The sequence below is a fragment of the Lissotriton vulgaris genome, chromosome 10 (genome assembly GCF_964263255.1).
Source record: "Lissotriton vulgaris chromosome 10, aLisVul1.2, whole genome shotgun sequence".
NCBI lineage: Eukaryota > Metazoa > Chordata > Amphibia > Caudata > Salamandridae > Lissotriton > Lissotriton vulgaris.
Window position 1 is genome coordinate 750,164,628 of NC_141698.1, and position 24,520 is coordinate 750,189,147.

Sequence of the window (24,520 nt, forward strand, 5' to 3'; positions counted from 1 at the left end):
GATATCAAAAATTATAACTCTGCTGATGGCGAAAGGTAGGGAACCTTATTGGCACAAACCACCCTTCAATCTAAATTAGGTTTATTAAGGATCACTACGTAACATAGCGGATGGTATCCATTGCTTATCAGTAATTAGTATTACTGCCCGGTGGAACACGACTGTCCCTTGAAGTGTTAAAGGCCTTAATATGTAGGGCTTGCAAAAGTGCCTTACTGTTGCTATTCAGGGTCAAAAATCTAGTTTAAAAAATCAATTGCTAGAAACAAAAAGCCACTAATTAATAAACATGATGTTATTTCTTTAGGAGTTTTGGGCCCTTCAGGACCTTGCGGAACACAAGTTATTTCCGCAATGGGTCACTATGTATCTTCTGCGATTGAAAAGGTAAGATCACATTACTTTAAATTAAAAACTATGCTGTTGTCCATTGGAGCTGTGTGAAACTTGCTAAGTCATGAGGATTTTTAAACTTCGCCAAGTTAAAAAGTCAGCAACATTTAAAGAAATTTAAAATATCTGGTGAATTATCTCACAACACGCAAGTTGACTCTATCTTTGAATTTAACCCTGTTTTGTGCTATGCTGCTTTCAGATAGGTTAGAGCTGTACAGATTTCACATTATACACACAAGGAAATAAAATACAAAGTCTGAATTTTTGCAGAATGAATCATTTGCCTTGCAGAACAAGTTCTGGGAATGTGACACATTTGACAACTTTGTAGAGCAGGAATTTGTTTCACCTTTGCACAATTTGCTGCAAAAATGATAATTTTGCATACTCCTGGTTTGAATTGAATTGCCACGTTAATTGTAGTACGGTACCAGAGATACGCTATAATAGAGGTGATCATTGTTCAAAGGTGCATGAGATTCAGGGAAGAATTTTTCCTTTTAAAAACGTGAGGGAAACAAATGAGCATTTATGACCATATTACCAGAGCTGCTACTTGCTGTTTATAAAAGTATTTAATAAAACGTTTGGTAAAGGTTTCTGATCCCTATAGAAAGTTCCCGATATATCGTAGACAAATATCTGCTTAATTTGTTCTCAAACTGTGCATTTGTATCTAAAAAGATTGTAATAAATGTTATATTTTTGTTGCAACTACATTCCTATTTATTATTGAATCAAACTTTTAGGGGGCTGGAGTCACGAAGAATTTGGTGATGAAATGAAATCAATGATTTTCACTTTTCACTCCTAAAGAGCTGTCATTGATTAGTTCCCTTGGTTTACTCAGCATCGCAGATTGGCCACAAGGATAGTTAGAAACTGCCTTGATATTATATAGGGTTTAGATCAAGTGATGATTTAATGGGGTCATTTATTTTTAATCTTTTGAGATTAAAGGTGGCCTGTCTGCGCCTCTTTACTCACTTGTGTCTAAGTGTTTTGTTATCGATTTCCCATAAATGCAGCTGTCCATCAGTCAAGTGACAGCATAAGCATCTAGGCTTCTCTTTATGAAAGTTTTTTTGCGTTTAACAGCGATGGAGGTAAAAGGGCTGAGAGCCCTGGTAGGTCTTTCCTATGTGGGAGGGGCTGTTAGCACTTGTTTGTCAAGGAGCTTCTTCTCTAAGAGCGCCACCACTTCTGAGACCCCCTTACGAATGGATGCATCCATCGCGTCACAGAAATTGTCTGTGACGGGAAAGTAGTCGATCTCCTCCTCTTCAATGTAGCAGTCGACTTATTCCTCCATGAGGTAAGTATGGGGCAGACTGCATAAGGATAAAGACATGGGTGAGTAACGTGGTATTAAGCAGGATAATATTTATGCTGGCAGGAACCCAGGAATATTCTGGAACAAAAATGCTACAATCACAGAGTTTTCAGCTGGCCACGTCGCACGCAAAGCGACATAGAGGGCACATCATCCTAGTGTTGCTCCCCTGCTACAAGGGTAGACAAGCCCATCGAGCCACCGTAGAAAGAAAGGTTGGTCATCCCCTCAGTTTATGGCCCAGGGTGTCAGGATGTGAGGAGTAGACAAGGAGGGCTCATAAGACGTCACCTCCTAGGCTAGGGCCTCTTTGGCGGTCAGCGTTCAAGGAACTCATTGACGCCACCTGAATCGCCTGTAAGCTAACCCCACCTGGGTAATCAATAAACTTGCAACATTGTTTATACATGTCGTCTGGGGAGCATCAAAGGAAGAGGGAAAGAGAGAGGAGACTAAAATGGATGAGGAAAGTCCTGGGTTCCCACTGGAAGAACATTGCCTTCATTTTTTCTCCATTGTTTCCTGGAAATGAAGTTTTTTAATTGTTATGTTGTTGTTGACTTGGCTGCTGCAGAATAAAATGAAGAAAGTAAAGCCTAATCTTCGTCACCGGCTCCTGACCTAGAATTCAGTGTATTCCCCACATGTAAGTTTAGGATGCAATTTCAGGTACATACATTAAACATACAAATACAAATACATTTTGGCATAGTCGTGTTCTGATTTCTTTCATGGGAGTCCTGGACCTTAGACTGACGCCTCTTGTACTGTCCAAACCCTTTATGTTAAGTCTGATCACATCAGGTGTAAGATGCCTGAACATTTGATTGAGTATTGTGAGCTTCCAGCTACTTTCTCCTTTAATTTTATCCATTTAGATCAGCGGTTCTTAAACTTTTTACATCTGTGGTCCCTCAGTGAATCATTACTGGAATCCGGGGACACCCACTGAATCATTATTGAAGATGGGGGCCCCCGGCCTAAGCAATTTCTATGATTTGAACTTCATAACAATAAGCAAAAATACAAAAAACAAGTATACACCAAACAAATGTTCAGATATTTAAATATTTTGTTTATTAAACAATCCAATATAGAATATTTTTTCACATTTTCAATGTTGCTTCTTTTTTTATCTATCCGTAATATAGACATATATAATTAAAATGTAATGTATCAATTTTAATGTTATTTAGTTTAATACCATAGTCACGGACACCCTGAGTAGTCGTCGAGGACCCCCTGGGGTCATCAAATCACATGTTAAGAACCACTGTTTCGGATGATATGACAAGCATCTGTTTTTGACTGTTAGTAGTGATTGATGCTGTTTCTGAAAGCAAACAAATGTGCCCAATGTATCAGAGGGACACATTTTACTGAGGATGAACTGTTGCGGGTCTGTGTCATTTCCCAGTATCACCATCCCTACACGGACTGGTTGCTGGTTTTTCCTTTTGCCTGTCTATCAGTGGGCATCAATCCTTAGTGTCCTCCCTGTTTCTTTTTAGATGCTGTTAAGTTGTGTTTATCATCAAGTTTTAGAGCATTAGACTGCCTGCTCACTACATTTTCTGGTAAGGTAAACTTTAGTGCCCCATCTGCTAGCCCAACCACTTCTCCAGCTAGTTTTCATTCCACTATTAGTACTTGTTTCATGCACAACCTTTAAATATACGTACGAAGAAGTAGGTGATTGTTAACTCTGCTCCATATGTTCTCATGTGCATTCTTTTAACAGCCCTCTCCTGGCATTTGTATGTTCAGAGATCATCACTGATTTGGTCATTGGCTTTAACAACTCATAATATTTTATTAGGTTTTGCTGTAGTGATCCCTGTTCCTCCTTGCCTTTGTTTTGAAATATTTCAGCTAATCAGACAAACTAGTACTATTATATATGATGACGCCAGAACTCCTGTTTAATTATGGATTGTGCATTTCTTACAATATACATACCTTAAGATGTCACAGAATATGATCATGGTTTCTGTGCATTATTTTGGGAAACATGGAAGTGATTTGAATTTGTGCTTCTCTACCAAATTCCGAGACAGACTGCATTGATCTCTTCATATTCTGTACAATATTACTGTAAACGAAATCGTTTTGTTTAAAATGGCTTTTGTTGAAATGTAACATATGCGCCGAGACACCCCAGGGTATTTGTTCGCGCAATAAAAATCTAAAAAATAAATAAATAAATAAATAAAATATGCATACAATGAATTGGATTTGTCTAAAAACTCACTTTTTGGTAATCAGGTAATTTGTTTCTCGCACAGGCAAACAGTATTCACCAACCTGCGACTCATGTAGCTTGAGCATTTCTTCAGTTCAAGAAATTTTTATTTGATATTACAAAGGAAGAACAAGTTGTCAATACAAAGTTCAGTAAAAGTATAAAATATTGAAAGCTGTGGTAACTAGAACAAGCATAAAAGTTATAAATAGTAACAAAAGGAAAATCTGGACAGTGAGATTAAAAAAGAGAAAAAAAAGAGAAAAGGAATGAGAAACAGTAATCAGAAAGGCATGGAAATACCTACAAGGAGTATAAAAATAATATAATGAAGAAAGAATGGAATGTAATGAGCATTTAAGGAGGTTTAAGGACTTCTTGTTGCGAAGGGGGTGGACGAAACAAACGATTAGCACAGGTGTCCAAGTAAAGCGTGATAGGGAGCCTAACAGAGTCAGTAGTATGAAGGTATTTGTAAATGGAGGAAGCCTTAGGGGTATTGCGCAAAAAAGGAGTGGAGCGAGGAGATGGGGGTGGGAGAAATAGGAGAGGGATGTAGCTGAGAGAGCCTAGTGTAAGTTGTCAGTACGGCCTCTCTAAGTAAATGGTAGCTACGGGTAAAGGAGGCAGGTAGGCCATAAAGGGAACGAAGAGTGGTAAAAGGTAAGAAAGAATATTGAGAAAAGAGTTGAGAAATCCATATCAGCCCACTGTGACGCCATGCTTTCCAAAAGAAGGGTTTGTTACGGATAAGTAGGGTGGTATTATGCCAAATGGTAGAGGAAAGAAAATCAGCAATAGTCGTAGGGGGGGAGAGAGAAGAAGATAAGAGCAGTTTAGTGGTGAATTTGTGAATGGGAGTAGAAATGGAAGAGGGTTTATGGGAGAAAGAGAGATACTCAGCGAAAGAGAAAGGAGAGAGAAGAAGGCGCTCAAATTTAGCCCATAAATGACAAGGAGTACTAGGGTCTTGCAACCAGAAGGAAGCTTGTCGTAATAAAAACGCCTTATGGTAAGCAGGGAAATCTGGGAAATTGACTCCGCCCTCCGCCTTAGGTCGAATCAATCGGGCAAGGGACATTCTAGGTCTTTTCTTATTCCAAAGAAAGGACATCAGAATGGAGTTAATCTTTTTAAAAAATTTGGAAGGAATGGACACCGGAATATTAGAAATAGTATAAAGGACTATGGGAGACAACATCATTTTTATAGTGTCAAGACGGCCCCACCAGGATAAGTAAAGAGGATGACATCTGGACGCCAAATCCACAAAATTTTGAGTACATTTGGACAAACAAAGGGAAACAGTATCTGGGAGAGTAGGAGTAACATGTAAACCAAGGTATGTAATATGGGAAGAGTTCCATGTAAAGTTAGAGGCAGCGAAGTCAGGTTTAAATGTGAATTTCGTCAAGAGTAGGATCTCACACTTATCATTGTTAAGTTTATAACCAGATATTTGGGAAAAATCATGCACTTCAGCAAGGAAAGCGGGAACTGAATCAGTGGGATTAGAAATAAAAAGGAGGAGTCATCAGCGTAAGCGGCCAATTTAACTTGGGAATCTGATGTTTGAAAGCCCTGAATATTAGGGTTCTGACGGAGTTTAGATAAAAAGGGTTCTAAGGCTAAATTAAAAAGAAAAGGAGATAAGGGGCAGCCTTGACGGACACCTCTTCCCAAATGAAAAAAGGAAGAGACTTGGCCATTAGCACAAACTGCTGCACGCGGATTAGAGTAAAGTAAGGAAATCAGAGAAATGAATTTGGAGCCAAAACCAAACCATTGGAGGGTGCGAAAAAGATAGGTCCATTCAACCCTATCAAATGCTTTCTCAGCATCCAAGGCCATGGCCGCAAGAGAGTGGGGTAGATGACGGGACTTAGATAGGACATTAAATAAAAGTCTAGTGTTGTCAGTGATGAAACAACCCTTGACGAATCCTGATTGTTCCTCACCCAGGAGGTCCGGGAGAAGAGGGTCAAGACGTGCTGCAAGAGACTTTGCAAATATTTTATAATCAATAATAACCAAAGAGATTGGCCTATAAGTTTTACAATATTGAGCGTCCTTCCCTTTCTTGGGTATCAGACAGATGTGTGCGTCAGAAAAAGAACCTGAGGAGGCACCTAAAGTGAGGAAAGTGTCAATGAGGGAATGTAATTTTGGGATGAGAAGTTTTGAAAAGTGAAGAAAAAATTCAACAGTAAAGCCATCCGGCCCGGGGGGCTTATCTTTTTTGAGATTCTGAAGTGCTGTGAGTAACTCTTGTTGAGAGATATTAAGCTCTAAGTGAGAAAGATCAAGAGGAAAGTGGGCTGGTTTCTGTATGTTAAAGAAAAAGCCTTCTAGGGACTGAGAGGAGGGTTGGGTTTCGGAAGAGTATAAGGTTTTGTAAAAAGTAGAAAATTCAGCAAGAATGTCCGCATCCTTATGTTTGAGAACAGAGTGTATATCATAGATGGATTCAATATTTAATTTGTTATGCTTTACTTTCAAATAGTTAGCTAAAATCTTCCCAGCCTATTTTTGCCCCCATAGAACTCTGCAGACGATTTCAGTAAATATAGAGACGCATCTTCCGTAGACTGCTTGTTAAATTTCATTTTAGCATTGACCAGGGCTGTTAAACTGTCTTGCGAATGGGAAGTAAAATAAGAGTGCTCCAATTTCTTAATATCAAGGAGGATAGCAGCTGTGAAGTTACGAGCAGTTCTCCGCTTCTTCGCCACATAGCCAATTATAAAATCTCTCGCCGCAGCCTTGAAAGCATCCCAAATGGTATGCTTGGGAATGGAGGGGGTATCATTAAGCAAAAAAAATTCATCTGAAAATTCAGTAAGAGAAGCAGTGAACTTGGGATCCGAGAGGAGGGCATTATTAAAGCGCCATCGTTTTGGTCCAGCTGATTTAGGAAGGATGTCAAGCTGAACTGAAGTGAGGGCATGATCCGAGAGTAAAATCCGACCAATCTCGGCATGGGCAAGGTTTTGAGCAATGTTATGAGTGACAAAAATGTAGTCAATCCGGGATTGGGAATGATGACAAGGAGAATAAAAAGTGAATTCTCGCACCTCTGGATTACACAGGCACCAGGCATCAGTGAGCTTATGTTGGGAGATAGCTTGGGAAAAGAGTTTATGAGACTTAGTCGGGACAAAATGAGCCTTAGAATGTCTATCCAGGAAAGGGTCAAGGGGCTGATTGCAATCTCCCGCAAGGATAAAGTTGTCATCAATAAGTCTGGTGATATGATGGGAAAATGTATGCCAAAAAGTAGGATCACCAGCAGTGGGGGCATAAACATTTAGAAAGGAAATTGGAACATTCTTAATAGACAGTTTAACATATGCCCAGCGACCTCCATCGTCTGATTCCTGAGCACGCAACGAATGAGACAAATTTTTGTGACACAAAATAGCTACTCCATTACGTTTACCATCCCCCTGAGAGTAGTAAACATCACCCACCCAACCTCTTTTCAATTTAACAGATTCGTCAGCAGACAAATAAGTTTCTTGTAGGAAAGCAACATCAACATTTAAACGAGCAAGATGCGTTTGATTGGAGAATTAATGCCCTTAACATTCCATGTAACTATTTTTAACAACATAATATAAAAGATGGAGAGAAAATATCAATAAGAAAAGAAGCAAAATAAGAGTCCAGAGGAAAAATTAAGCAAAAGAGAGAAGAAGATGCTAGAAAGGCAAGAAGAAAAAATGTGACAAGAGATCTAGGGCTAGTGAGGAGAAAATGTAGATGAGTTAGCCAAACAAGCAATGGGAGTTTGAGAAAAAATGAAGAGAAAAGATTTAGGAGAAAAAAGAGCAAGGTCCAGAGTGAATGAAAAGCAATAAGCAAAAGATTAGAAGAAAAAAGGAGAGAAAAAAAAGAAAGGAAGAAGTGCGAAAAGAGAAGAAAAATGCAGAATAAAGAAGTGATAATGAAAACCAGTTGAATGAGGAAACAGAGGAGACATGCAAGTGAGAAAGAAAAAGATATGAAAAAGGTAAAAGTCAAGTCAAGTCAAGAGATTTATATAGCGCGCTACATACCCATAGGGTCTCAAGGCGCTAGAGGAAGGGTGGGGAATTACTTGTCGAATATCCAAGTTTTAAGTTGCTTTCTGAATGCTAGGTGGTTTTGAGTAAGGCGAAGGTGAGTGGGAAGTGAGTTCCAGGTTTTAGCTGCCAGGTAGGAGAAGGATCTACCTCCCATGGTGGTTTTGTTGATGCGAGGTACAGTGGCAAGGGCTTGGTTGGAGGATCGCAGCTGACGGGAGGGGGTGTAGAAGGACAATCGTGTGTTGAGGCATTCGGGCCCAAGTTCGTAAAGTGCTTTCTGTGCGTGGGTTAGGAGGCGGAAAGTAATCCTCTTATTTACGGGGAGCCAGTGGAGGTTTTTCAGGTGACCAGAGATGTGTTCTTTACGCGGGATGTCTAGTATGAGCCTGGCTGAAGCGTTCTGGATGCGTTGGAGTTTTTTCTGGAGTTTTGCGGTGGTACCGGCGTATAGTGTGTTTCCGTAGTCCAGGCGGCTCGTGACCAGTGCGTGGGTGACCGTTTTTCTAGTTTCGGTGGGGATCCAGCGAAATGTTTTTTTGAGCATGCGAAGAATGTTGAAGCAAGATGATGAAACGGCGTTGACTTGTCTGGACATCGAGAGTGAGGAGTCCAGGGTGACGCCCAGGTTCCGTGCGTGGTCCGGAGTTGGTGAGAACGGAGAAAAGGAGACACCTTAGAACAAGGGAGAACCTGGAAGAAAAACAGGATTACGGGTAAAAAGGAAATAGCGAACAGCAAGGGGAGGAAGGAAAACATACTTACGAAGGGTGGAACTGGGGAAGGACGATCAAGAGGGAGAAGAGACGAGGAGAAAAAACTGAGGGGGGGGAATGCCAACTGCAGGAGGCAGAACAACCGATGTAAACGAACCACCGGACCGGGGAGGAAACATACAATAGATTGTGGATCCTGTGGGAGAAAAGAGAAAAAAAAAACAAAAGACATGAGGAGAAGAAACATCGAGAAACTAAAACAATGAGAACGTGGTATCAGATAAAAATGGGAAGCAGGTGAGTAAGTTATAGGACCATAAGGGAACATATAAAAATACAAGGAGGATCATATAGGAATGGGGAGATCAGCATAACAAGTACGAACAAAAAAAAAGTCAGCATCAGCTGTGCAGACAAAATAGTGAGCAACAACAACTCATGAAAGTCATGGAGGGAAGGCTGATGAGGGGCCGGAGAGGTCCATATCGGATGTTTGACAGGAATTTAGGAAGCTCCGAAGGCGAACAGGATCTTCATAGGTCGTCGTTTTGTTGTTATGAGTGACTCTGAAAAGACAAGGATGAAAAAGGCCGTATCTGGCGCCAATGGAACGGAGCTCTGGTCGCATATCCAAGAAAGCTTTACGGCGGCTGGCTGTAGCTCTGGCGTAATCTTGCGCGAAGAAGAGGGTAGATCCTGACCACGTGAGGCGAGGAGAAGCACGGGCTGCTGAGAGAACTTTAAGAAGATCTGTATATTCCAGGAAATACATGATGACCCCTCTTGGTCTTGAAGAGGTAAAAGAGGGTGAAGAGATGCGACCCAGCCTATGTGCTCGCTGGATGTTAAGCACGGTACCCTCGGGTAAATGTAGGAGCTTAGGAAGGAAGGATTTGAAGAAGGCAATGGGGTCATTCCCCTCACAATTCACTGCCAGGCTGTAAATTCGGAGGTTGTTGCGCCGATTACGATTCTCAAGCTCTTCGACCTGCTTCTGGAGAGAAGAAATCTGCAATTGCATGTGCGTCACCTTGGAGGATGACTCCTGGAGAGAGGATATGGTGCGTTCAGCCGTCGTCACTCTCACATCCAACTGTGACCAATTATCAGTTAAGACCTGCAACTTGGAGTTGGTTTCGTCCATGAAAGGTCGAAGAGCACGTATCTCCTCCAACAGCAGCTCCATAGATACAACTGAGGTAGAGCCGGTCGGTGATGGAGGGTCCTTTTTGAGGCGTTTCGTTGTGGCCTTCCCTGAGGGTTGAACAGGACGCTCCGCGTTGGACTGCGACATTTGAACAGCAAGTGCCTGAGAGGCTTCCAGATGTGCCAGTGCAGAAAAGACTTTTGAATTTTTGATAAAGATATGTCGTGGAGTTTTAGAAGGACGATCAGTTGCACCTTTCTCCATATGATGAAAGCCGCCTCCAGAGAGAAAACAAAAGAAGTAGCACCTGGAATATTCCGCGCCTGCGAGAGTCAACACATGGGCAGAAAAGTGACACAGTCAACAGAAGCACATAGGAGCGAACAAGTCCAAAGGAAGCCTTCTCAGAGTCACCTAGGAGCGCCAGAAATTTACAAAGGGTTGTAAAGTAATGTCCAAACACTTAAGTCATGAAGCCTCTTGCAAGGGAGCGAAGCACAAAATGCCCAATAAGGTCAAAAGCAACAAGTTGGCATTTGTGGAGAAGGAAGTATCAAATTGAAAAGTCACAACATTGTGGTAATTAAGGGCAGCTTGAGGTGAATGCGAATTGAAGAAAATGTGCAGGTAACCTGACTGGCTGTAGACGTGGAGAAAATCCAAAAATGAGAGAGTGCAGAAGAGGGAAATTGGCCTTGGCACAGAGGAGACACCAATTATGTCCGCAGGTGATATATGTGAGAGGAATGCTCAATGGAAGTAAAATGGCCGTCAAAATCGCGATGCTCACGAGTAACACTCGCAAAAAGCTGAAGCAGATATGCTAGGGGCAACAGCAGCGTAGATATAAAAAAAAAAAATTAGCTCACCAAGAGCAGCGTCGGAATTCCGGGGCATCGCAGGAGGCCAGCATGATGAGGAGCAGGCAGCACGTTAGACGCGCTAAACATAGACAAGGTGGCGGCCGCGGCCGTCAGGAAGCCGCGGCTGTGTGACGTCTCGACGGAAAAATGATGAAAACGGCCAAAAGGTGCCCAGAGTTAGTGCCACGGCACTCTCCTCATGTTCCGGTCGGGTGTTCTTCTCCAAGAGGAAGTCAGCAGCAGGGGAAAGAGGGTGAAACCTCCGGTCGGCACGGAGCGCTCACATCGGAGCCGCCGTCCACGCCGGGCGCTAAGCCACGCCCCATCAGCTTGAGCATTTCTGAACTGGTTTACCACATTGCCTTATGTGTGAAGTCACATCTGTGGGCCCGATTCACATACGTATTTTGGCCTTTGGCCTTTTTAAAATGTAATGCTTTATATCAGTTGCCTTGCACAAGCCGCTAAGGCCAGCCTTCAGTGGTATTACGGAATGTGATAACAAATTCACCCAGGACAGGTTACTCCCTTTCATTGCGTCTATATCTAAAATATATTCCATCTCCCACTCTTTCTGTTTTCTAATTCCCCCAACTCTCCCCATGCAGACCCCATAGTAATTCCCACTCAAGTCACACCGTAAGATACAGCCTTTCTCTGGAAAGACCGCAACATAGAGTATGCTCCTACGCTTGACTCCACCTACAACACCCACATAGACTTTTGCATAACAAAGAATTCTGAAATGGCTTCAAGCCAACGTATCATGTACTATAAAACATATTGGAATACATTAGCTGGCTTTATCTCTTTTGTAGCTGTTTCTGCAAAGTAAAAACTTAGTTAATCGCATAAAATGAGCAGACTCTCTGCCACCAGTTGTATATCTGAATTTAGTTGATTAAACTACTGTCCGCAGAGATATTGTGGCTTAAATATCCTTTACAAAAGTATTACCCCATTGGATGTAGAAAGTATATTAACTCTAATGGGGCAGTATTTTTGTGAACTGTATTTAGGGCCCAACTTTTTTTTTATCACACAGTAATATGTCCATGATATTCAGATCCCATACCTTGCCAACTTCTCCAATTATTGGAATCAGTGTGGTTTGGGACTTCGATGCTGTTGTGGCTTAATTTTATCTAAGGAACTTTTTAAGTGGGAAGTTGTCTTTAATTTTAAGACACAATCCGTCATGGGTGAGCCTCGTTCCTTTATTAGACTATGGGCAGTACCCAAGGTCATAGTCAATATCAAAGGCAGTTTGGGCAGTAGTGGTTCCATGCGGGTCATGGCATCATGGTTTTTTATAGCAGTGCATGGGAATCTACTGTAGTATGTGCCACACTATATTTAGTGGAGGCAGCGGCACATCAGCCCTGAGTAACGTAGTTCCTTTTCTGTGGTCCATATCAGGGATGAAAGAAGGCATCTAAGGGTGATCATTTGCAGTCACACAGGGATGGAAACAAAGTGGTTCATACTCTGGTGCCATGCAAACTAAGAAGTAAGTTTAACCGTTTTTCAAAAGCAATGTGGAAGACAGTAGAAGGCATGCACTGTGCATTCAACAAATGGTAGCCAGAAAAATGATGAATTTAGGATATTTCTGTGCTTGGAGCAAATTTCCGCTAAGTTTGGAAATTACATAGATCTCAAAAAGTAGTCTTCAAAATCTAGAAAGTGGGCAACACTCACAGCTGTGTGTAGTAGTACAATATGAAAGGGACTGATTCACAAAAGCATTTATGAGTATGGGAAGGAGCACAACAGCAGTACTCCTTTACTCACTCTTACATGCCGTGAGACCTGTCATCCTTAGGGTGGTCTTTCCCCAGACTTTTTACCTTTTACTTCCAGTTTTTAATGAATATTTGTGTTGGTCTTAAGACTCTGAGCACTTTACCACTGCTAAAGTGCATGTCCTTTTCCTCTAAACATGGTGTAATTTGGTGTATACCTGATTGGCATATTTGATTTACTAGTAAATCCCTTGTTAGTAGTGTAACAAATCCCCAGGGCCTGCATGTCAAACACTAATAGTGGTATTGAAGTACTTATTGTGCTACCCACATAAGTAGCGTTTCAAACATGTCTCAGTTCTGCCATTGAAGTGCCACTTGAACTTGGCACTTAAAACGACCTGCCAAACGTTAAACCCCTCTTTTATGACTTCTACTTCACCCCTAGGCCCTAAGTAACTCTAAGGGAAGGTGCCATGTAAGTTAAAGTTAGGACGTGTGTTTAATCTTTCCATGTCCTGGTAGTGACAAACGCCCAAATTCGTTTTTGCACTGGCCTACCCCTGTCATAGGCTAGCATCGGGAATGTCTTAATACATTTTTAGACTGTAATTCCTGATCAGAGAGGAGTAGCTTTTTCATGTTTCATATCTTTGGAATGGTAATGATAAATCCTCCTTCCTGGTGAAGTTGAATTTACATTACTGTTCTAAAAATGCCACTTTTCGAAAGTAGACATTCCTCTGCACTTGCTGCTCTGTATGCCTTACAGCCTGTCTCCAACGCACATCTGGGGTGGGTGACAGGTACACTTTGGGTATTCCCTCTAGACAGCCAAACCCCTAGAAGGATAGGTGTGTCTGAGTACCCATCTACATACATCTGCAATCAGATGCACTTGCATGGGCAGGATGGAAGGGAGGGGCTAACACTTCACTTGAATAGGCTGTGTCTTGTCCTCACACAAAGGACTAATTACCCCCTCACAGATAGCCTAGCCGATAGGACTGGCTTGAAAGGGATCATTGTGCACTTCAGAGAGGTTCTTTCAAGTCACCCTCACACATCAAAGCACTTTTGGGGATAAGTACTGGTTCTCTGGCCCCTAAAATCGGACACTTCTGGACTTGTAACCGAAGCCCTGCCAGAAGAACTGCTGTCGGCACAAAGGACTCAACTGGACTGCTGATCTGGATGGCCTGTTTTTCTATTTGTTGTCCAGCTGCCTGCTGCTCACTGACTCTGCTGAAAGAGAGCTGGTCTCTGCCTTCCTTTCAAGTGATCATCAAGGGATTGTTGGCTTGCCTCCTGTTGTATGAGACTCAGGGATATCAAAGTCTCTACCCTTGCTCCTGTGCCTGGCTCATTAAAAGTGGCCTAGATACTTGTAACACTGATTTCAAAGCATCTCCTGTTTGTGAGTAGCAGAACGGGTGCATTGACCCAAGTGCGGAAGTAAAATTGGCTCATCGGAATCAGCACTTTGCCTTCAGTGACCGATACATCGGACAGCGTATCGCCCCTGCTCCTTCTTGGTGATATCGACACATCCCTTCAACAGAGTGACAGAATCCAGTGCATCTCCACTCCAGCACCCGTCTTCAGAACTGACGCATCACCTTCGGTCCATGGAGAAGATCGATACATCTTGCTGTTTGCGACCAGGAAAAGTACGTTCACCGGGGCTTGCGTTAGTCCTGTAGCCGGTCAGTGTTCCCTCACAGTGAGCCCGAACTTTGACTTTACCCTAATCCAGCGCAACCTAAAGTAACTTTTTGTGCCCTACTGGTTTCTAAGCGCATTAATTCATTTATTCCTTTAAAATTCAATATCTCAACTTCTATACACTTGATTTTTGTCCTGTTGTTCTTGTTTAGTGTGTATCTAGCTTACCCTGATTGGAGTGGTGGTTCCTGCCTGGCCTGGCTGCATACCTGAGCCAACCAGGAATCCCATTTCTAACATATGTCTTGGGGAATTGGCTCAAAAACATGCAACTGCCTAATTTGTAAAAGAACAAAGAGAGCGCCGTCCTTTCTATTCACACTCATTTCATGTGGATATTCTATGAATACTTCTGTTTTTTTCCCGTTTTGTAGATATTTTTGGGCCAATTCACAATGGCATGTAAGAGATAAAGGGTATTTGTAGAATACTACTTTTGGTACTTCAAAATTCATTGGTGAATTGTCCTCCTATTTATTTCTACATGTCATCGTAACCCAAGGCACAGTCCCACATATAGCAGTTCAACACAAATGTGCTTTTGCATAATAAGCCATTCCCCTCTCAAGGACACAATTCGTTTTTTCATGGGGTGCTCCTTTGCCATCCTCATCCTAGAAACACATTTACTCAAGCCCTTGCTGGGAATAAATCTGCCTGCTTTGCCAAATTGAGGGATTACCTGGAACTTGTTGAGGAATACCCACAGACTTACACGCTTGTGGGTTTTCACATTGGCTATGGATCTAACCTGTAAAACATCTACAATCTCTTTTCTAACTCTGGATTTAAGAACCTGAAAATATCACTATTCTGGATTAAAGTTAGGGCTCTTGGTTTTATGGTATTTTTTGGCATTTCATCTGTATTTATTAAAATGTATGTTGTTGCTAATTTTATCTGTGTTTATCCTTATTATTGGGGGTCATGATTTTTATGAAAAAGCATCTTCAGACCTCTCACTCAATTCAGTTTTCAGAGGTGATCTTGACTTGACTGACTGCTAGGCAGTCTTAATTTTTCACTGACATGACTGACTCTGTGTGTTGGTGGTGTGATCCATGCCATACCTTCTTGAAAGTATGAAAAGCAATATTTTCATTGCTTTCTATATTTTTAAAATAGCAAGTCGTGCATTGGCAAACCCAATGCTTTGCTCGCTCAACAGTACCAAGCTAGAGCAATTGGCTTTGTCAATTCTTCTGGTCATTTTTCTAGTAGTCCTATATGACGCTCAAGGTCTTTCGGTGTATGTGTATTTCGGCGATCAACCACCTGTCCAACTACCCTTTGTCTTCACATTGGACATTATTATGAGGTTCATTTTTCTATCAAGTCTTTTGACATTAAAACAGTGCACCATATGTCGAGTAAATTGAAACTATCCTTGTTGATGGACATAATATTCTTTCTTTATTTGAAAAGTGAGGAATATACTTCTTACAATGTCTCTTGTGTATTTTTCTATCCAGTCATCCAAGTGATTCGGATGTTGAAAGAAGAGGAAGAATGTTAAGTAAGTTAAGTTACAATTCTACGGTGTTAATGCAACAACAAATTTTTCAGTATAGCTGTTGCAAGCAATCCGCTTGTCAAAACAGTTAAACCTGACTGTTCAGGCGAGAGCCTAGTGTTGTCGCCAAATGGCGTCACTTTTGGAAAACTATCATTACATTGCTATTGAAGAGAGGATATCACCATCTGAAAAGGTGGCTGTGTGGCCGGTGGCACTGAGCACTTGTTCTGTCAGATATTTCACCCACCTCTTGGTCTAGTATTAGCATTAGACCACTAGATTTTCAACAGCTGGGGTCCAAGTTAAAACATGTATTCATGTACTCCACCCTAGTAGGGTAATGCAAGGCCCATCACATAGCCTACTCTGTTTTTACAACACTTCATCAGTCTGTTCCAGCAGGCAGATTGCATGTTCATTGCAGTGGTGCTAAAAGGCAAGCAAGCATCAAATTAGCTCTTTATTGTTTCCTAATGAAAACCCAGGCTGCTTGCTCCTAGCAATCTGCTTCTGTTTACTCTCATGACTTTGCAACATCAGGACAATGGGATGGTGCAGCCAAGCAGCCTATTCACACAATTTAGAGAGTTTTATGCCACACTAAACAAATCTTTTAATCCAAACATGATTTTGAATGTTGTGCTAGATTTAAACACCAGTCTTCTCATCAGTTCAGTTCCTACAATCGTGAATTGCCTATTAAAGCTAAGCTGTGTTCAAAGTTTTACCTGTAGACTCCAAGAGTTTATATTTAATGAAATCAATGCATGTGTTTTTCATCAAGTACGTTTACTTCACACAAGGAACGCAAAATGTACAGGTACACATCATAGGCAATGTAACCTAATTACATGTTTGAGTGTTTCCTAATGAGCATACCAAAAGCATGCAAGTTCATCTACATTTTTGATGAATACTTCCAATTGCAGATTCCACTACTCTTAAATATCCTCGATGAAGAGATCAGGTGCCACTCCTGCTGTTAACCCCTTCCATGCTGATGACGAACCCCAGCCGTCATGCACTACGGTGCTCGTGTGCTGATGACGGCTGGGGTTCGTCACGGCCCGCCCCTGTTCGTGTTGTTTACAGCACACCAGGGGAATCGCGGCCGCATGGAAGGGGTTAAAACAACATATTTCCTTTGAGTCTGGATTCTAAGCATGGATTTCAGGATTCTGCTATCCTTATATTAGATGGCACTCATCAAGGCCCTGTAAAGTTCTACCTTTCACCAGTGTAAGTCTTAACACTAACCAACACATTGAAGACCTTGCTTGACAAATCACCCAAGCCCTAGTTTCCACACTTCCATCCTGATGCATGGTTTATCTAGTTTATTATGTCCCCAGACCTTGCCTAGATCAAGTCCTGGAGGTAGAGCGCTGTTCAACTTCATAGTTCTTGGTTCCTATGCATATTCTGACTCCTATATCCATTCTTTTTGGACTTATCCGCTCTTAGTTTCTGGTTTCCATTTTTACCTTCTTATGCCTCTTGGTTTTCCTAATCCTTCCTTCTCCAAGTCCCTGTGCAGCATTTCTACCTAGTTGAGACTATAGTCTATCTTTCTTCCTGCACTTGTCCTCCTCCCCTGAGCTTCTGGCTATAGCTAACATACTAAATCAGGGCTAAGGCATTTAGGGCAACCAACCGCTTTTACTGTTGAACAAGGGCTGTCTGGCCGCTTTGATTTAAGGCTTTCTCATACTTTTTTGTGCTTTGGACATTCTTTATTTGCTTGTTTTTCCCCTTACTGGCATTATTACTTTAACTTCTCTCTCCCTGGTTCTGATTGTTACAGTTCCTCTGTCTCTGTTATAATTTCAATGTTCCTTGTTTCAGTCTGCATACTTCCAGTTCTTGTTTGTGTACACATTCCTAGTCCTGTATTTCAGCATCTCTTGATTTGTGTACTTCCAGTCTTGTTAGTGTTTCTTAGAGTGTTGTCCTTTTCCCTGAGCCCTATTCCTCTATTCAGTTCCTTCATCTCCATTACCTTTGTCCTCTCTTGTTTTTAATATTACTTTGTTATTCTTAGCAGTGGGTGTCAGTGGATTCTAAGGTTAAAGCCTTCCTGCACAGGGAAACACCCAGTGCTCTTCTCCCATAGGAGCTGCTGAGTGTCATCTAAAACTGTGATATCAACTGCTTCTTGCCTTTTTGTTAGACCTTATTCTTATAGACAGACCATTTTCTATGGAGTATACAAAATTTCATTTATGGTAGTTTACCTGTTCTTCTCCCTGTACTTTTTTATTCGTTTGCTCTTATTTATTGTTGTCTGTGGGCTTTACCTTCCTAGTTTTGTTGTATACAGGCATTACCCGGTACTAGTCCAGTGCCCCAATTCCAGGCTAACCTGCTCCAGAATTTTGCATTTGTCCTCCCCTTCTAACAGATTTTCAGGAATACCCTTCTGCGTGCTAAACCCTTCCTCCTGAGTTACTTGCAGAGAGCATGCTCTCCTGTTAGTTAGTCCTGTCCATGTCTCAGCAGGGGTCCTGGGAGCAGCCTGGGTAATACCATTGATCACTCTGGCTTACCTTTGATTTTCATAGATGGTTGGGCAGGGTCCATCAAATGATCTGTAGGCTGCAACAAGCTTGAGCATCAGCATCTCTTCAGATCTTATTCCCAGGATAAGTATGATGCTGCAACCTCTCTCCCAAGTAAATATTTGCAGTCAGAGTGTAAAAGTTACTGGGCAGGGCAACATAGCTCCACCTAGACATTGGTGCCAATTGCGGGACAGGTCTTTGAGTTGACATATTTACTTCAGCACTTAGACCTCAATGTCCCTTTTGGGGCTATGTCCCACATTGGTGGATATCACCCGATGCCAGTGCCCAGCAGTTCTCTGGCTCTGCATTTGGTGCTGCTAGATCAACTTCTGCCTTTCTGGTTTCTGATGTGGACACTGCAGAGGTGGTTCTAATTGGATTCCACCCTCCTTCAAGTCCTAGTATGTCTTCAGCCATAAGTTGCCTGCTGCGTCTTCAACCTCAGTTGTGCTTGCAATTGTATATGATTTCATTGAAAAAATATGTTATGTATTCCGTTTCCGAAATGCCATTTTGGCTAAACTGTTTAATGAACATTTTCAGAATGAATGGCATTTACCATTTCATAGAAACCAATTCATAGAATGTCCTTTTGTTCAAGATTGGCTTTTGCATGCTTATTCTTAAGGAGTAAATGAAATGGTTGCAAGTCTTACTTTCAGAAATAATTTTGTTAGAAGTATTTAGTTCGGTGCTTTACTTCAGGGGACAATATTTCAACCTTATATCTTTTACATTGTTGAACAATTGCTTTGAAATCTTTTAATTCACTGGCTCCTCTTCACCCTTAAACATCACCCACTTCGACTCCCTCGCAACCCCTAAACAACATCCATCCTTGCCCCCTACACACTCGTCAACACGCCTAAACCACACCCATCCCTGAACCCTAAAAGTCCTTTCTACCCCTAAACTCCACTCATTCCTGAACCCTGAAACCACTCACTACCTCTAAACTTCACACATTTCTGAAATCTAAAATCCCCTTTCAGCACCTAAACTCCACCCATCTTTGGCCCCTTAAAACCTCTCTCCACACCCAACTCCACCCATCTCTGAACACAAAAAAAATCATTGCCACCCTTAAACTCCATCCATCACTGAACCCTAAAAAACACTTTCTAGATTTGAACTCCATCCATTCCTGAATCCTTAAAACCCCTCACAACTGTAAACTCCACCCAATCGTGAACCCTAACATTTCTTCACCACCCCAATCCTCAAGCAATAACTGAAACTTAAAAGCCTGCAATAGCCCTAAAGTGTGCCCATCCATGAACCCTAAAACCCCTCAACACCCTTACACTCCAACATCCCTGAACCGTAAAAACACCACACATCCCTAAACTCCACTCAAAAGTGAGCCCTAAAAACCCTATTCTATGCCATGTATGTATGTATGTATGTATGTATGTGTGTTCTTATATAGCGCTCGACTTACCCTAGGGCATCTCGGCGCTTGCCTTGGGAACCCGTCCTGGCTTTTCCCTGTGAGATAACCCGTACTGGGCATCCCCAAGGTGAAAGCCAGGCTTCCCGCCGCGGGGGGGGGGGGGGGGGGCGTTGTGGAGATTAAGCAAGCTAATGCCCAGAGTTGCAGAGTGTGAACCCGTGATTAGAGTGGGCACCGAAGTGAGAATTATCGAGTCCGTGGACAATTGGGCTCAAGACCCTGCCGCGTCCGGAATTGAACCCTGGTCCCGGGTCTGACCTCTGCTTCAGGGTATGCCTCCTCTAACCAGTGAGCCATAACGCCTCACACTTTTGACCCCCACAAAGCCTTTATCTCCCCAAACATTACCTATCCCTGAGCCCAAAATTCCCTTGCTAACTCCACCCACACTTAACATAATTTTGGATTTTACCATAAAATTATCTTGCCATTAAAATGTTTCCTTTAATTTTCGATTTATTTGTATTTCCTTAAAATTGTCATTCATTAAAATTGTTTTTCCATAATTTGGTTCACTACAGTGCAGTTTCCCAGTGTCCCAGTTTTCATGTTTCCATTAATTAACATACATCAGTGCTGACACGCCCTCTGCTAATGAGCCTGACGCTACTTTGATATCAATGGTTATTTTCTTCTGCCACCAAACGCCTCGCTGCTTCTTTTGGAATTAGAATTAAGACGTATGCCACCTATGGTACAATGTTGTTTCTGACTCTGATTTCTTCCACTGAGGTTCCCATGATTTTCTATCATGTCTCAGTTGACAATTTTGTTTCCCGAAGGTAGAAGTAGAGGTGGATTTGCTCTGCTCTTGCTCAAACATAGAATAGTTCCCAGATTTGGTTTGCAGACCCTACTTGCTTTGAGCTCATCTGCTTCAGCTACTTCTGATGGCCCCCATCGTGTACTTTCTGAGGAGTTTGTACATTCCGGCCTAAATTTTGTAGACTGGTTGTTCTATGTCAGACCCCTTGTTCCCTTTTAATGAGACTTTTTAGAATTCGGTTACGTCAGTTTGGAGTAATGTAACATCAGCACAATCCATCCACTGTGAGTTGTCTCATATTCAGCGACTTGCACCGGTTGAGCTGCCATGCCTTTCTTTTCATCCAAATACAGAGGGCCTGAAACAACAGGCTTAAGATTTTACAAGTGTAGATGTTGGGCCTTCCCTATCCTTCCCAGCTGACAAGGAGCTATTGTCAATGAAATTTATCTGGAGGAAAAGGTTGGGAGTCTGGTGCTTCTTTGCTGCAATGCCCATACATACTGGCACATTACTAACATGATCTTTGGGAATGGTGCAGATGGTGGTTTACCTCTTGCTGGATTATATGAAATAGTTAGTTATGAGATCCTCAATTGTTCTTCAATGACATGCTTGGTTGAACTCCTTGAGCCATCAGTGAAGGGTTCAGGCAAATGTGCTGGATGCGCCTTTTGATGGTTCCTATTTATTCAAAGAGCAAGCTTCACTGTTGGTGGATGACGCTGTCAGAGGACATGCTGATGCCTTGAATGGTAGGCCTTTCATATATGATGAACATATTCCTTGAAAGACGAGTTAGACTTGTAACATTTGATGCTATTGCAGCTCTGGGGGCATTGCCGGAACTTCCTTTCTGATACACTAGTGGCACTTGCCATCCCATGCTTGCGGAAAATGCAGTATCTTTGTCAATTACCCAGATTGGTTTCAGAATCAGTCATCATCTTTATCCCTGGCTTCCCCAGTCAGACCATGTTGAATGTCTCCTTGGGCATTAGGCCTGAAACTTGTTTGCGTTCTTGTGTACAGTGCTGTTGGGGCTGAGGCTGCTCTGAGGGCCTTTCCCCGCTATGGGGCCCTCTTGAATTATGAGCCTTTTGACCACATGATATACCACTCCAGACAACCTAATCCATTTGGGTTTAGCTACTCTGAAAGGGAACTCATCTTTCATGAAAGATATCTAGTGGTCACCGATTGAGAGCTTACCCTTTGGTTTGACAAGGTTGATCTTGTGGTTGCTTGAAATGCAGCCATCCATGTCATCCCTGTCAGTGGTGAGGTTTTGGTTACACAGTGGTTATTAGTTTGTTCTGCAGATTTTCCCACTTTGGGGAACGTAGGTGCCTTGCCTATGCTTAATATGAGTATTGATTATTGCATGCATACGCCCATGATTTGAATCTTGAGGGTGCACTAGCAGCACTATGTTGTTCATCGGGCATAAAAATTGTTTGAACTGGCTGCTTCGAAAAATTTGATAAAATTCTAGCGGAATTTGGTCTGGTCCTGTCGCTTTGCCTTTCGGCAAACTGTCAAGAGCTTCCTCCACCTCTCCTAACAATATTGGATTATCTAGTATTTCTTTATCCTCTTCTGAAATCGTCGGAGGGGGTATATTGCCCAAATACTCCTCAATCTCCCCCAGGTTTGGTAAATCTTCTGGAGTATATAAATCTGCGTAGAATTTCCTAAATACCTCTCTTACTGCATCAGTCTCCATAACCAGATTTCCCTGTATATCCCGTATTTCTTTTACTCCTGCTTCAGCTGTTCTCTGCCTAGTTCTAGCTGCCAGCACCCGCCCTACCTTCTCGCTAAGCTCGTATGTCTTTTCCTTATTAGACAAGAATTTGTCTACCGCCTGTCTGGCCAGGCCTTCCACTGCCTCTGCTTTTAATGCTATTATTCTAAGCAGGCATTCCTCTAAAGGTAGATTATTTCTTATTACCCTGCTTAAATTCTCCTCCTCCCTTAGTAATTTATGTTCTATCAACTCTCTCCTTTCCCTTTCTCTTTTTTGTCTTCCCAGGACAAAGCTCAATGTTTCTCCCCTTATTCCCGCCTTAAATGCATCCCAAACTACTCCTATAGCTGCTGTCCCCCTATTGATATCCCAAAACCCTTTAATCCACTTTGACATGTGCTCCTTATATGTTGGATCTTTTAAAAGTCCTCTCTCAAAAGTCCACTGTGCGGGTGCTCTTTGTAAATAATTATTTTTAATGGTAAGTATTACTGGACTGTGGTCTGAAATCACCCTTGGAAGTTTCTCAATCTGTGTCCCAGCTAACATACAGCTAGTTATAAGAAAGTAATCTAGCCTAACCAATACTTTATGTGGGGCCGAAAAAAAAGTACTTCCATCAAGATGAGGATGTAGTTTAACCCAAGGATCAATCAATGAGTTATTCAAAGCCATATCAGCCAGAGCCCTGAACACTTTCCTTTTCCTCCCTCTATAAACTGCATCTATCCGCGTAAATGAGCTCTCCGAATCATGTATGTTAAAATCACCTCAACAAATTATGGGTTCAGGCCACTGAGCCAACTCCGCATCAAGAAACTGAAATACCTCAGGATCGTCTTCAGTAGATCCATAAATTGTGGCTAATGATATTTTCTGACCCCTGAAGCATATTTCCGCTATAGGCCATCTTCCCCATTTATCTTCCTTCTTTTTCCCTACTACCATATCCCTATGCCTACCCAAAATTGCCACTCCTCTGGTCCTAGTTTCTTGTTTAGAGCTAGCCAATACCCTGAACCCAAGTTGCTCCAAAAGATTTATCTTACTTAACTCAATGTGGGTTTCTTGCAAACATACCAAATCCAACCGCAGGGTTTTTAAATATGCAGCCACCCTCATCCTCTTATTTAAATCATTTAAGCCACACACATTAATTGACGCTATCCTTCATGCCATTGTGTTAACATGCGTAGATACCAACAACAAAAAACATTCTTTGTCAACCACGAACCAGTCTGTATATCTCCTCTGTATCCCAAAAACATAACAATGTGCAAAATCATAATCAACCAGTTGTTATTCCCCCCCCCCCTCACCTCCCTCCCTCTCCGCCCCTGCTCTGCTCACCCCTCCCCTCCCCCCCCCCCTTCACAGGCAAATAGGTCAGCCGACCTATGTGTGCCCGCCTTATGTTGTGCAAATCGCTTCCTTCTCCCAATCATTTACCTTTTCGTGCCACCCACTGATCTCACTATGACCTATGTCCTACCCGGGCTCTCACGCTCCTTTCTGTTTCTTCATCTCTTCTAGAAAGAGCCCCGCTTTAATTTCCGAGTTGAACATCCAAGTTTTCCCTCTAATAATTACCTTCAATCTGGCAGGGTAAAGTAGATACGCCTCCATACCTAGAGCCTGAAATGGTGCAATCAACTGCCTCATCTTCCACCTCCTCTCTACAGTAAAATGACAGAAGTCAGGCCTGGCAAAAAAGGTATTGTTCTCAAAAGTTCTCCTACTCTCTGGCCTTGCTTCAGCTAAAATCTCTTCCCTGAGCAAAAAGTTTCCAACATAGACTAGTATAGCCCTTGGATGATTTTTCTGCCCACCTCTGCCTGCTCCTCCTGCTTCTCCCACCCTCTTTAGTGTAAAAGGGAACCTGTGCGCCCTCTGTATTTCTGTTTCCCACTGCCACTGGGACTCTGGGAATGCGCCACTCAAGAGATTTATCACAAACTGCCTGACATCCTGCCCCTCTGCCCCTTCCTCCACACCCAAAAGGCGGACATTATTCCTCCTCTGCCTGTTCTCAAAATCCTCCATCTTCCAGCGCATGTCCTCTGCCATTTTCTCATGTTCTGTCTTAAATGATTGCCATCTCCCAACATCATCTTCGAGCTTCCCTGTCCGTTCCTCAACCTCTGTAACTCTGTCCACCAGCTCATCATACAATTTATTAACCTTCCTTAGGCTGTTCTGTATTTTCTTTGACGCCTGCCTTGCTCTACGGCTTTCTGTTC

At 42.3% G+C, this 24,520-nt stretch overlaps 1 protein-coding gene across 1 annotated transcript in view; it reads left to right on the top strand.

The window, feature by feature from the left end:
• The window catches only part of LOC147688747 (uncharacterized), a 380,809-nt gene that overhangs the window by 292,980 nt on the left and 63,309 nt on the right, over nucleotides 1–24,520 (top strand). Inside the window, exons 17-18 of the mRNA XM_086941654.1 lie at nucleotides 308–387; nucleotides 15,704–15,747. Of these exons, the coding sequence (XP_086797780.1) occupies nucleotides 308–387; nucleotides 15,704–15,747 (124 nt within the window). The remainder of the gene's footprint in view (nucleotides 1–307; nucleotides 388–15,703; nucleotides 15,748–24,520) is intronic.